The sequence below is a fragment of the Drosophila subpulchrella genome, chromosome 3L (assembly GCF_014743375.2).
Source record: "Drosophila subpulchrella strain 33 F10 #4 breed RU33 chromosome 3L, RU_Dsub_v1.1 Primary Assembly, whole genome shotgun sequence".
Taxonomy (NCBI): Eukaryota; Metazoa; Arthropoda; class Insecta; order Diptera; family Drosophilidae; genus Drosophila; species Drosophila subpulchrella.
In genome coordinates, this window is record NC_050612.1 from 20,976,838 (window position 1) to 20,990,368 (window position 13,531).

Consider the following 13,531-nt stretch of genomic DNA (forward strand, 5'->3'; position numbering starts at 1 on the left):
CTCGGCGATGGACAATGTCAAACCATTTGAGGGCAATTAAGGGGCCATTTTGTAATGTTCTGCATACGTGTTTAGCAAATTATGTTTGCGGATTTATGGGCTTCACTAAATGTGAGAGTGTGTGGGGCGTGTGGGTGTTGCCATAAATTTCAGCAGCCATTATCTGGCCCAGTTTTTATGACAAGGCCAGAAGCAGTCAAAAGAAATGGCTTTCGCCCTCTCTCACGCTTTTGGCCAAGTTTCACAGGGAACAACGAAAAGGTCTCACCTCATTAAAATGGGAAATTAATTGCATTCTGCCACGGCCTCAAGGCAATTCAACAGGTTCCAAGGTGAAGTTGGCCACTTCTCACACACACAGATACTCACTCACACAACCAAAGAATTAATTGTCGAGCTGCGGGGCTAACATGTTGCATGCATCCTTAGCAAAAAAAAAAAAATATTGCAAAAATACATAAAAGCCAGCTGCAAGAACAAGAGCTCCGAGTTTGCATGCAGTTTAGTTTCATTTTGCGCCAGAAATAATTGCAATAAAATGGGAGGAAAAAACTTTTGCTTTTCGTCTGCACGCGATTAAAATAAATGGAAAATTCAAGCAGTGCTAGTGAAAGCTTTCAATTTAATCAAAAATTATGGCTATAAACGCAATTAGTACCTGGTGGCTAAGGTAAAGTAAGGGAATAATTATTAAAATGTGGTAATTATAGCACATAAAAATAAATATTTATACAACCTTAGAAAGTAAATTGTTGGTAATTGACTAATAAAAGAAACATGTAAAATAGTCTTGGAAACTAGTTATTAAAGCGCGTTAAGTATATACTTTAAGTTGAGTAAATATCAATATCCAGGTTAAAAGTACTTATATTTCAAGCTAATCTCATTTATATATTTGTGGATAAGCTGCTGTTATCATAAAATAGAGTAAGCATTTTATTTTATTTTAAAATTCCAATTTTCCTTTACAACTTTTCCGACTGTTCCATCATATCCCACTGAAAAGCATTCCCCTTGAGCCCAAACTCGCCAGAAATGCTGTCAAAAATGTGACTGCTCGAGCTTTGGCATTGCCATTCGGCAATTACATAACTCCCAGTACGAGTACCCACTTGGAGTTGGTTGGAGCTAATAAACAACAATTTAGTCGGACTAAAATGCAACAAAACTATATAATTTGCGTCGCAGCCATAACTCGCGAACTCTGACCCCTGGCACGCGAGGTGAAAGGGCAGCGAGAGTGACAGGTGGCGCACAAATCAGCAATCTGCATGCGAATGGGTATTCACATGGGCCGAAATGTGAATATGTGAATACGAATGCGGGAATGAATACGAAATGAAGACGTTTTGAACGACTATAGCTGTAACTGTAGTCCGAGGTCAGTTAACATTTTTCAGGCCGCTACGCATGGCAATCCATTTGAGAAATTCGCGGACTGTTAGGCATATTACTTGCCATTTCCGGCGGGGCGTAAAAATTCAAATTTGATTGCAATGCGGCAGAAACTGAATCACAGGGCTGAAATCTGGGCAAAGGCCAAATAAGCAAAGGGAAACCAAAAATAGGCATTTAAATGCAAAGGCCCAGCCTTTGGCGATTGCAAATTAACGCTAATAAATAAGAGAAAGCGGCCTCGATTCTTCTGGCCAGGAATTTACCAACAATTGCATTCATTTGCATACGCAATTATGCGATAATTGCCACCAAGTTTCCCGGCCCCGAAATGTATGCTACAAATAAAGCAGAGTCGGTGTGGAAATGAATACGGAAAGAAGAGTGGAAAGCCGGGGGAAAACCCTACCCACTGATTGCTTTCCTATCTTATCAGTTGTCCGCAACTATTGATTCATTACCAACAAGCACAGTGGGCGTGGCAGCAGGATTCAATAAGGGGGTTCTGGCTGGGTGATATATGGGTTAAACGAATACCGGTGACCTCGAAATGGAAGTGGGTTGGGCTACTTTTAATTCGAAAGAATACATTTTCCGAATTTAAAAATTATAAACCTTCGTAGGTATAATACAATTATTTTGATAACCCTTAAATTACTTTTGAAATTTATATGACTTCTTCATTTATGAATCAATTTTGTAATAATATAGGCATATAAGTAAAAATATATGTAAATAATAATAGGCTTAATTAAAGCACTATCTTTCATCTTTTTGGCCACCTGTTCGAAAATTTTAATAGCAGATAACACCAAATGAATTAGATTTATTTACTTCTATGATATCATATCACAAATGCCCCACTGTGCGCTGTGTGTTTGATTACTCGGTACGCATAATTAAGGTGCTCGGTATTTACGCGGCTTATCAGCTATCGATATGCGGTTAGATATAATTGCTTTCCAATAAGCGACTTTTACTGATTGCCGTCTTTTTATCTGTGGCCATAAATTGCAGCTATTGCCCCCACAAAATGCTGCCAAACCACGCCTGAGCCTCAATCTCAATCTCAACCTGAACAAGGGCCAGAACCAGAACACAACTGTGATCATAGACATAACAACGAGAGTGGCCAGAAGCCAGGGAAAACCAGGGGAAACCAGAGCCACAGCCAAGGATGAGGGAATCCGGGGACACAGCCAGCAGCCTGCCAGACCGCAACTGAGCGATTTATAGATCCGCAGATAATACCGGGCCCGGAAGTCGGAATCAATTGCCCCGGCGATAGCAATCGGCAGAGGAAAAGAGCGGACATCGCACACAGGAGCAGGACATTCGCCATCGGAGGCTGTAATGACGACAATTGACGCGATGTAGCGGTGAGTCTCTAAACACTTTATACTTAATCCTTAAAATGTTCCTTAAATACCCTGATTCATGGTAAAGATTTAAAATATTTTCACATCATTAGATATTAATAACACACAATATAGGTTTGCCCAGTACATATATAGAAAATGTATTATTTCATTTTAAACTTTTATGCTTGTCCTGGATAGATAAAAATCCACGTAAAATGTTGATCTAGTTATTTATCCCTTTCAGCTTTCTTTATTTTAATGGACACTAAATCAGAGCTTTCCACTTGCAGCAGACTTATGGTCGGCGAACGCGACAGGGACCGTGAGGCGGTACGCTGGGCAACGGGTGAATCAACACCGCTTCAAACCAATAATGGAGTATTACAAATGGTCGGGCAATTGCAAGGTGGACAGGCTGCTGGCCAGCAACAGCAACAGCAACAAGCGACTCAGCAACAGCAACACTCGAAGCAGCAGCAGCAGCAGCTGCAACTCAAGCAGCAGCAACAGCAACAGCAGCAACAGCAACAGCAGCAGCAGCAACAGGACATCCTGTATCAGCAACATAACGAGGCAATTGCAATTGCACGCGGACTGCAGGCTGCAACACCTGCCGACCTCGGCGATAATCAGCCCTACTACGATACAAGCGGTAATGTCGATTGGGAGCGGGCGATGGGAGCCGGTGGAGCTGGTGCATATGGTGGCATCGGCATCGGATCTCTACCAGCAGCTGGCGGTGCTGCTTATCACCTTGGGCCAGCTAATCCCGCAGGCCTCGTTTCTCGTCACCTGGATTACGCTGATGGCGGCCACCTTGTTGGCCCATCCGCCGGTCTTCCTCTTGCCGCTGTACCAGGATCGGGAGCAGTATCGGCAGCGGTATCGGGAGCAGGAGCAGGATCAGGATCAGGATCCGGTGGAGCTGGAGCAGGAGCAGGAGCAGTCACTGGATCTGGTCCAGCCGCAGCAGGCAAGGAAGTTCGCTACGCCCCATTCCCAGTCGCATCACCAACGCACTCGATTCCCACAACCTCCCAGCAGATCGTTGGCAGCGTCGGTGGCGGGGGCGTCGGTGGTGGTGGAGGTGGCAGCCAATCCATCTCGGGCGGTGGTCCAACCCACAGCCAGAGCAACACCACCGGCGCCCTGCAGCGGACACATTCCAGATCCATGTCCTCCATACCGCCGCCCGAGCCGTTCATGATAGCCCAGTCAAAGGCGGTCAATAGCCGCGTGTCCATCAACGTGGGCGGGGTGAGGCACGAGGTCCTGTGGCGGACGCTGGAGCGGCTGCCCCACACGCGGCTCGGGCGGCTGAGGGAGTGCACCACCCACGAGGCCATCGTGGAGCTGTGCGACGACTACTCGCTGGCGGACAACGAGTACTTCTTCGACCGCCATCCGAAGAGCTTCAGCTCGATCCTGAACTTCTATCGCACCGGCAAGCTGCACATCGTCGACGAGATGTGCGTGCTGGCGTTTAGTGATGACCTGGAGTACTGGGGCGTCGACGAACTGTACCTGGAGTCCTGCTGCCAGCACAAGTACCACCAGCGCAAGGAGAACGTCCACGAGGAGATGCGCAAGGAGGCCGAGTCCCTCAGGCAGCGCGACGAGGAGGAGTTCGGCGAAGGTAAATGCGCCGAGTACCAGAAGTATCTCTGGGAGCTGCTGGAGAAGCCCAACACCAGCTTCGCCGCCCGGGTAAGTCCAGTCGGTTGCCCCGGCCTTAAGGTAGTCCATAGTGTCTTGAATCCAACACCCAAAAAAATACCCACGGAGAAAAAAGATATCACTGAAGTCCATCCGATATTTTGAGTTTGTGATATAATTATAATTGATATAACTTTCTTGAGATAATTATATTTTGAATATTTTTTATCGATTTTTATAAATATGAAATTATGTGTTCCGATTTTAATCTGATCAGTTCAACAGCTACTATTCAATATTTGCCTTTGAGAAAGTAAACATCTTCAAAATGCAGCTTATCATTAAACAAATCTATTAGCCTTGAAGTCCATTTTGGATTATCTAAAAGAACGATAGTAAATTGATAATCTCTTTTCTCCATGCCCTCCCAAATCCCTCCTACCGTTACCCAAAATATTCTCATAGATGTGTTCGTATTGTGTTTCTAACCGTTGAACTGTGAACCGTGTCAATGTCAAGCGTAAGAAACCCTCTTAAGTTCTCGATAACCAGACTCCCGATAACAAATAATCCCCCTCCCCCAACTTATATTCAACCTTTTGAGTTTAGTTCTTAATTACCTTCTGAGTTACTCTTATGTAGTTGAACTTTGGTTCTGTGCAAAGTCACTATTATTTTTACACTATCGCCAGCTCTTGCACTCTGTAATATAACTCAGCCGTCGAGCAGATCAGAGTACTATATAGTGTAAGAATAACAGCAACATATCTATCTCTACTCTCTAATCTCTATCAATAATATAAACCCACTCTCAATGCTGTACAAATCTTGCCAACTCATCACTTGCTTTTGCGACCAAACCGATATGCTTGCACTCCGAAAAACAGATATATACTCGATACTTTAATCGTTACTCGTTACTGGTTACTCGCTACTCGTTTCGAATGTCCGCCAGTTATCTGTACCATATGATGTGATATCGCCTAACTACTATATATCCCGCTGCTTGGCGCGCAGATCCCCTGGGATCCACATCGGTGTTTGTACATACGGCTGATCTCATGTGTATATCCCATATCGAAGTGCTTCAAGCTTTTGTGTCATGTATCGTACAGATCGGACAGGACAGTCTTCCTCCATCGAACGGAACTTGGAAGTCCCCAGAGATTTGAGAAGAGTAACCTCTATAAGATATAACGAAAGATGAGGAGTTTACGGCACCACTTCTAATTGAGTTTCCTTAAGTTCACCCTATAATTTTCGCTTTCGCCTAACCAATCCCTCACCCCCTCTTAGGCTAAGATGCATTCTGTGTTTTAGTTTGAGTTTTAGTTTTAGTTCGAGTCTTAGTTAACGAAACACGCGACGACACCCAGAGAGTTCCAATTAGCTAAAAGATCAAGCCAGTACTGATCGAGCAATCGAATCTGCCAAAATTGTTTACTAATCGTTTCTCTAATCCAGTCTTTTTTACATCACACACAGTATAATTGCGAAATTGACAAGCCCTGTATACATACAACTATATATAAACTATTTATATCTACTCTGAATATTATTAATACGTATATCTCTTAATTGTTGATGATGATGGTGAAGTAATCTCTCTGTTTATCTCTAATGTTATCTCCCCAAAACCCCCAAACACCCCACTGTAACCATGTTTGGGAATGGGCAATAAGCGATATGACCAGGCGGCAGGTGTGCTGTAGAAATCCTCGAAAATATTGTTACGAAAAAGGACTCTGGGGAGAAGTGGCCAAAGCGGTGTTGTAATACATTTCCATTTTCCATGTGCTAGGGGGAAAATTCTATTAGGATCAGGATGAGGTCAGAATATTTCAGAGGATTCATAGTCCTTTATTCTGACTTACCTTGTACCATACCATATCTAAATAGCCCCAAGTTTAGCTTTACAGACCCGGGCACACAACCACACATCTATAAATATCACCATCGAAACACTCACTCAAAATGACCTCAGTTTGGCTTTAGCTTGTATTATACAGCCGATAATTTGCCCCGATTTATTGCGTTAGCTTTGGCTTTAACCAAGAAAATTGGTGGGAGAATGGAAATAATTACAACATTTTTGGGTGCATCTCCTATAATTTTTCATTCGATTTTTGGTTCCATTTTTATTTGAATTATGTACTTTTTATTTTGAAACTCACTTAGGGTTACAACTTATTATTTTTTCTTATTTTGTTAAGTATATGGAATGAATTCTAAGAAACTTCTGAAACCTTATTTGGATTTTCCAGAGAACGTAATCATTCCATATACATTATTATTTGAACTTAAAACTTTTTCTTTGAACTTTTCTGTTCTATTTAAAAGGTAATGAAAAATTTCCAGAGCCCTTTGCCAGTTGTACTTTTATTGTATTTTCATTTTGTTTTTTCTTCAACAACTAACTCGATTTTCCGTCAGAGAGAAAGAAGAAACTAACCAATATTTTTAGTTCTGTACTTTTTTAGTTTATTTTTAATACCACGCCTAAACACATCCTTTTTTCAACGAAATGATAAATATGAGAACCAACAAATCTAGCTCTGATATAATAACCAAAGCAGTTAGAAAACTCAGTTGATATCTTCGCCTCGTTGAAAGCGACAAACAACTCAGCAAGAAACCAAAGCGCGCTCACAAGACAAACAAAAAACATAAAATACCCAAAAAATACTCCAAAAATATTCAAAAACGTTTATTTTATTTGTTATATCCACACCACCGAAACAACAATAACGAAAATGGAAAAATATGAATCCAAATTGTTGTTCAGTTGTTTGCCTTTTGTGTTGATCTTTTCCTTTCCATTGGCGATGATATATGTACATATCTGTATGTCGTATATAAACCCTCGTATTCTTTTCCTATATATTTGATGTCATGTTGTAATCTCGTGTGTATTGCATAAGGAAGAAATTTATTTAACTCTCGTTGTTATTGTGTTTTAACCTAATTCCTTTGTAAGCTATTGGACCTTTGATTACCTACAATTTCCGACACTTGAACAAATACACAAACACTTACACACACACAATCACACAAATTTATACACTTGGAGAAACGTCTACGGTGCCTTCGAAGTCTTAGTCCCCTCTTAAATCAGCATTAATTCAGAGAATTATCTTCCATACAAAGCTCTTAAAGTATAAATGTAAAATTCATTGACTCCGTTTGGTTTTCACTTTTAGTTTAGTCTTTTGATTTCGGTATACGAGACCCGTAAACCAAACTATATATCGATCGAACAAAATCTCCTACTTGAAATATTAACCCACCAAATTTGCTGCATTTGAATGCCACTAGTATAGAATTTCGTAGTCGATTCGTACTGAATTCTATAGCCGTTTGTATCGAATTTTGTTTGTTTTTTAGTGAGTCGAACAAAGTATGCGAACCAACTCATGCACCCACCGAAAACCACCCACTCCACCACCTCCTCCACCCCAGAGAAACCCCAACAAACCACCGAAAAACCGAAAACCGAAACCACAAAACGTACAACCCGTAAAAAAACACTCCACGTGAACCAAATGCAAACCTGATCAAATATTTTAGCCGGAACTCAGTTCCCATCGACACACAGATACACACAAACACACACCAATACACGCCGACACTGAGCAAAAACACTCAAAGTTTTGCACTCCCCTATTTTAAATTAAAATTGAATGTGATTTTTAGTTTTGGTATTCATCTGACCTGAAGTTTACCCTTTTTGATCTAGATTTAGTTTTGTATGTACAGCGATTGCGATGAGTGCCCTTTGTAAATTTGTATATCTATCACATATATATCTCTTTATACTTAAGACGAAACTCTTTTGCCCCGATTTTCTTGTCGCATGAATTGTTTTTTGACTGTATTTCGTCCTTATTTTTTCACCACCTCAGCCCATCACTTCTTGTTCACTGGTCACCTTTACCTTTCTCCTCACTTTGCTTCAACCCTGAGATCTTGTTCTGTTATCCATCGACTTTTCATTACTTGTAATTCAAGTGGATTTCAGCCAGGTTCAGGGAAGTTAATTCAAATTTGTTATCCTTTTTGATGCAATTGCAAAGGTTCCGTGTTTTCCGTTAAAGATTTCTAAATGATATTGAAATAAAATTTGAATATTTAGAATTAAAAATTTGAATTTAAATGTAAATATTGAATAAAATGTTTATAAAATCAAATGAAAATACTTTAAGATAGAAAATTAAAAAAATCTATAAAAATCTCTAAACTTTGCAATAGTATCCCAAATGGTCGGATCACCGACTTTCAGCTTCCTTTCTCGCTTCACATTTTTTTGTACATCTTGTGGCTCTGTTGTCAGCGGCTTTATAGAAAGAATTTTGTTTTTTGTAGGCCTCAAGCAGCAGAAACCGCTTTTGGCGACTCGCTACGCTTTGAACTTTGTAGTGGCTGTGAGTTAAGTGCATTTTCAGTTAACTTTTGAGTTGATTTCCCCCCGGAGACTGTGATCAAGTAAGCCAGCTAGGAGTATTGCGATATCATGTTTAGTTTTCAACCCAGCGAACCCTATCCATGCCCCCGAAAACCCCCAACCACCTTCATGACTGAGCAGCAATGGTAGCAGTTCCAAAATCCAAAACTACAGTATGCCAAAGTGATAATTCGCACACAAATTTTTTTGTTTACGAAACTATACTCCAATGCATTCTGTTCAATCGAAAGCGAAATAAGAATCGAAAGTGAATTTGTTAGTAAAGCCTCACCACCATCTCAAGTAGATTGTTGAAAACCCCGCCCCGCCCTGCCCCGCCCCGCTCAATCCCGAATCCCCACAAAAAAACTATGGAAATTTAATTAACTTTCCCGAAGTTTGACAGTCCAAGACCAGGACCACTTCAATTCAAGAACATCTCCCCCTCTAACTCTATGTACCCAAATCTGTATATCAAATCCCCCTCTTTCTCTATTTCTAAGCCCCCTCGCGTGCCCTCTCGCACTCGTATCTTACTATATAGTATCTAGTATCTAGTATCTGTACTTTGACTTTATTCCACTCCTTCTTCTTCTCATCGTTGCTAACTAGCACCATCCAAATGTTTTCTCTCTTTTTGGTTTCCTTTTTGGTTCAGTTAGTTTGTGTATCCTTTAGTGCGTTTCGTTTATCCTTACGTAATGACTCCTTCTTGACTATGTATCTTTTGTCTAATAACTGCATAATCTGTATCTTTAACTTTTGTATCTATACGTAGCAAGCCATAAGCCATATATAGAGAAGTCAGCTCATCCAACGAAGCAGAACTATGAAATTCAGCTTTCCCAACCCAAGAACCCCCATGTCCAAGGTCCATGATCCATGACCCATGATCCAAAATCCAAGATCCCGTTCCGAATCCGATTCCGAAACCAGAACTGCGTGGTTGCGTACAGTGGCCTACTATGGTAGATCTGGACACTCACAGAGTTATCTATGCATACCACTTGGGGGCGTGGCATGTCCAAGATGTTCAACCTATCTATCTCTCTCTCTCTCTATCTCTATCTCTGACCCCCTCTCGAATGTCAGTCACACGCACACCACCCAACATTCCACCCAACACTCAGAACCCCCCACACCACATAAGCCCCGATTCAGTTTCGGAATACGATACGAAGCCATTTGACCTAATGTGGCAATGGCAATCCATCTGGCATTGAAATCGCAATTGAAATTTTGCATTTCTGACAGGCCTCCTGTTCCGGCCCCCCTAAAAATCCATTTTCTCCCCCCCTCCCTCCGAACACTTCAATCTAATCTCTGCAATTGGCAGTTTTTGGTAAATTAAATGTATTATTTAGAGCCAAGCAATTAAAATTGTTTAAGTGTGTTTGTTTACAGAGTGGAATCCATCCAACTGGCCCGCAAATAAATGCATAATTTCACGGGGTATTTGTGTTACCGTGACAGATGCAATTATTTGATGGACCGCCTGGCGATTTCGAATTTCGAATTTCTAATTTGATTTCCTTTTAATTTGATTTGGAATCCCTATCTCGTAATTGTAATTCCTAGCTCGTTTGGTACGAAAGTTATGCATTTGGATTTGAATTTGAATTTGACTTAGATTTGGATTTCTTCCTTTTGTCATCTGCTAGAACTATCATAAATTTGAACCACTTCAGTTTCCAAACATTATTTTCCAAGAGAAAACAAGTCAGACCCAAAACAAATACACAAACAGCGAAAGAGCGTAACAATCGGTGATTTCTGAGGATATATTGAAAATAAGGTTATGATATAATAATGATAATGTCGACTGCAGACCCCAAGGGTAGCGTCTCTTATTTAACGACGGAGTGCCCCCCCTGGTTCACCCTCATACCATAATAGAACCAATTAGACACACACACGTATAGCTGATATGTATGTAGGTGTGTTATGTCCTTGTGTTGCGTCATGTGATCTGTCCCCACAACAAAGAACTCACACATACAGTAACCCAACAACAACTGTAACCACAACCACAGCCACACGCACACCACCAACCACTAGCCACTGAACCACTAACCACAGAACCACTTTTTACAGAACCACCTACCACTTACACCACACACACCATCCAGAGAAAGAGTTGATCTAGACTAGAGACCCCAGAAACTTCGAGACCTAGGATCAAAATAATACCCAACCCATGTTTTACGTTCTTGTGTGTTTTCGTTTTTTGCCAACCTTTGATTTCACTTTATGGTTTGTTTGATGAAGAAGGATTCACGACGAATAAATATATACTTCACATATAGTACAGCAGCCTTTGAAAAGTACAAAAAAGCGTTTAGGAAAGCCAACCAACCAAGACCCCAAATGAAACGAAACCCCTGCCCTAACGAAACGATATGGTTACCACGAAATAACAGACCCGATTTCGACTAACAATCCCCAGATAAAGCTTGATTCGAGACCAGAACTCTAACAGAATGTTTACTTACCCCAATAAAAAACAGATAGTCAAACAGAATCAAAGAGAACTCGCTGAGAACTTTGCTGATTGTTGTAACCGTGTCTTTCGATTAATTAAAAACCAAAAACTTGATGTGTATAAAAGACAGACTTGATATTGAATGAACGTAACGTGTTATGTGCCTACCAAACAAAAAAAAAAACAAATATGAAATACCAAATACCTTACAAATACCTATTATCGTTGTGATTTGATTGCATTGAAATTGAATCGTTGCTGAATCATGGTCTCGACAAAGTCTCGATTGTTCTTTACCGTTCGCAGGTTATCGCAGTGATATCCATACTATTCATAGTCCTGTCTACCATAGCCCTGACGTTGAACACCCTACCACAACTACAACACATTGACAACGGTACACCACAGGATAATCCGCAATTGGCAATGGTTGAGGCCGTGTGTATCACGTGGTTCACTCTAGAGTACATACTTAGGTTTAGCGCCTCGCCGGACAAGTGGAAGTTCTTTAAGGGCGGCCTTAACATAATCGATCTATTGGCAATACTCCCATACTTTGTTTCGTTATTTCTATTGGAAACGAATAAGAATGCAACGGACCAGTTCCAGGATGTGCGTCGGGTGGTGCAGGTCTTTCGCATCATGCGCATCCTGCGAATCCTTAAGCTGGCCCGTCACTCAACGGGCCTGCAGTCGTTAGGCTTTACGCTGCGTAACTCATATAAGGAACTCGGTCTACTAATGCTGTTCCTGGCCATGGGCGTTCTCATATTTTCTTCGCTGGCATATTTTGCCGAAAAGGATGAAAAGGATACAAAATTCGTTTCAATACCGGAAACATTTTGGTGGGCGGGTATTACAATGACAACTGTTGGCTACGGGGACATCTATCCCACAACTGCACTGGGAAAGGTTATTGGTACTGTGTGTTGCATATGCGGTGTTCTGGTAATCGCTTTGCCTATTCCCATCATCGTTAACAATTTTGCTGAATTTTATAAGAATCAGATGCGACGCGAAAAGGCCCTCAAGCGTCGCGAGGCACTCGATCGTGCCAAGCGCGAGGGCAGCATTGTCTCCTTCCATCATATCAATCTGAAAGATGCCTTCGCCAAGTCCATGGATCTCATCGATGTGATTGTCGACACAGGTAAGATCTATTCCTAGCCTAACTACCCATAAGGAATGTGCCTTGCTTACGTATCTACTAAACTAGCCGACTGAAGGGATCTGCTAACTCGATCCCCCCGCCTCATGCTATGCTTACTATCCACCTATCTATAGTGAACTACACAGAAAAATATATGATATGATATTTCAGAACGCAGAATGAATCACCATGGAACATTTTACAAAAATTATTAGCTACTAACAACCATTCATTAAATTAAGTTTTGAAAATGTAAATGATGATTCCTTTTGATGAATTGAGTGATATAGAAATAATATTACATTATATCTACATATTTTGGATCATAGCTGATTTTAAGTTAGTGGTCTTGATCGCCTATCCTATGTTTTCTGTGTACATCCTTACAAATCCCCTAATATCCCCTTCCCTTTAACTTTGCTTACTCTTGTGTAGTCTTGTGCGTTAGCTGTCTAAGTACTCATTTTAATATTTATATACTTTTGGCATGAACTTTTTTTTGTTCCTGGCTTTTTCTTACTATCAGTTCAGATTGGTTTAAATTCTTTTCCGTTACCAAGCTGTATCTAAAATCCAGCCTAGAGGCGTGTAAATAGCAATCACAGAAGTCGGACGCGAGTCCTGCGACTGTTGAGCCGTAAGATGATAGAAATTGTTGAACCGTTGATTATTCCGAGCTCAGACTTACGTTCGATTGATCAATTGTAAACTAGTTAAGCAATTTGAGTTACTCTTAAGTTCCCTTTAAGTAGCCCTTAGACCCACAGTACCCCTACAAAACAGAAAACACCCCCAGCGTCACACGATAATGGTCAATTAGGCAAATGCTTTTGTACTTAGCGCATTAAACGGGAAATTAGTGGGGTTTTCACTTGTACAAAGCACACACACACCCCGAACCCCCGAAACGCCCCAATCGACACCCTCTGCTGTATAAAAGCCCGCGCGCCTAGAAGTAGGCAATGGAATCTCCCACGGCCCTCTAAAGCCGACCAAAAGCCCCCTTTGACAAGCCCTAACCCTCTCAACCCTCCGACCTGTGTTTT

General features: G+C 41.2%; 1 protein-coding gene across 24 annotated transcripts in view; it reads left to right on the forward strand.

Moving 5' to 3' along the window:
* The window catches only part of LOC119552743 (potassium voltage-gated channel protein Shab), a 59,961-nt gene that overhangs the window by 28,195 nt on the left and 18,235 nt on the right, over positions 1 to 13,531 (forward strand). For all 24 annotated transcript variants that reach the window (XM_037862508.1, XM_037862512.1, XM_037862518.1 and 21 more), the window contains exons 3-5: positions 2,413 to 2,774; positions 3,047 to 4,463; positions 11,642 to 12,485. In XM_037862508.1, the coding sequence (XP_037718436.1) occupies positions 3,054 to 4,463; positions 11,642 to 12,485 (2,254 nt within the window). In that variant the 5' untranslated portion in view covers positions 2,413 to 2,774; positions 3,047 to 3,053. The remainder of the gene's footprint in view (positions 1 to 2,412; positions 2,775 to 3,046; positions 4,464 to 11,641; positions 12,486 to 13,531) is intronic.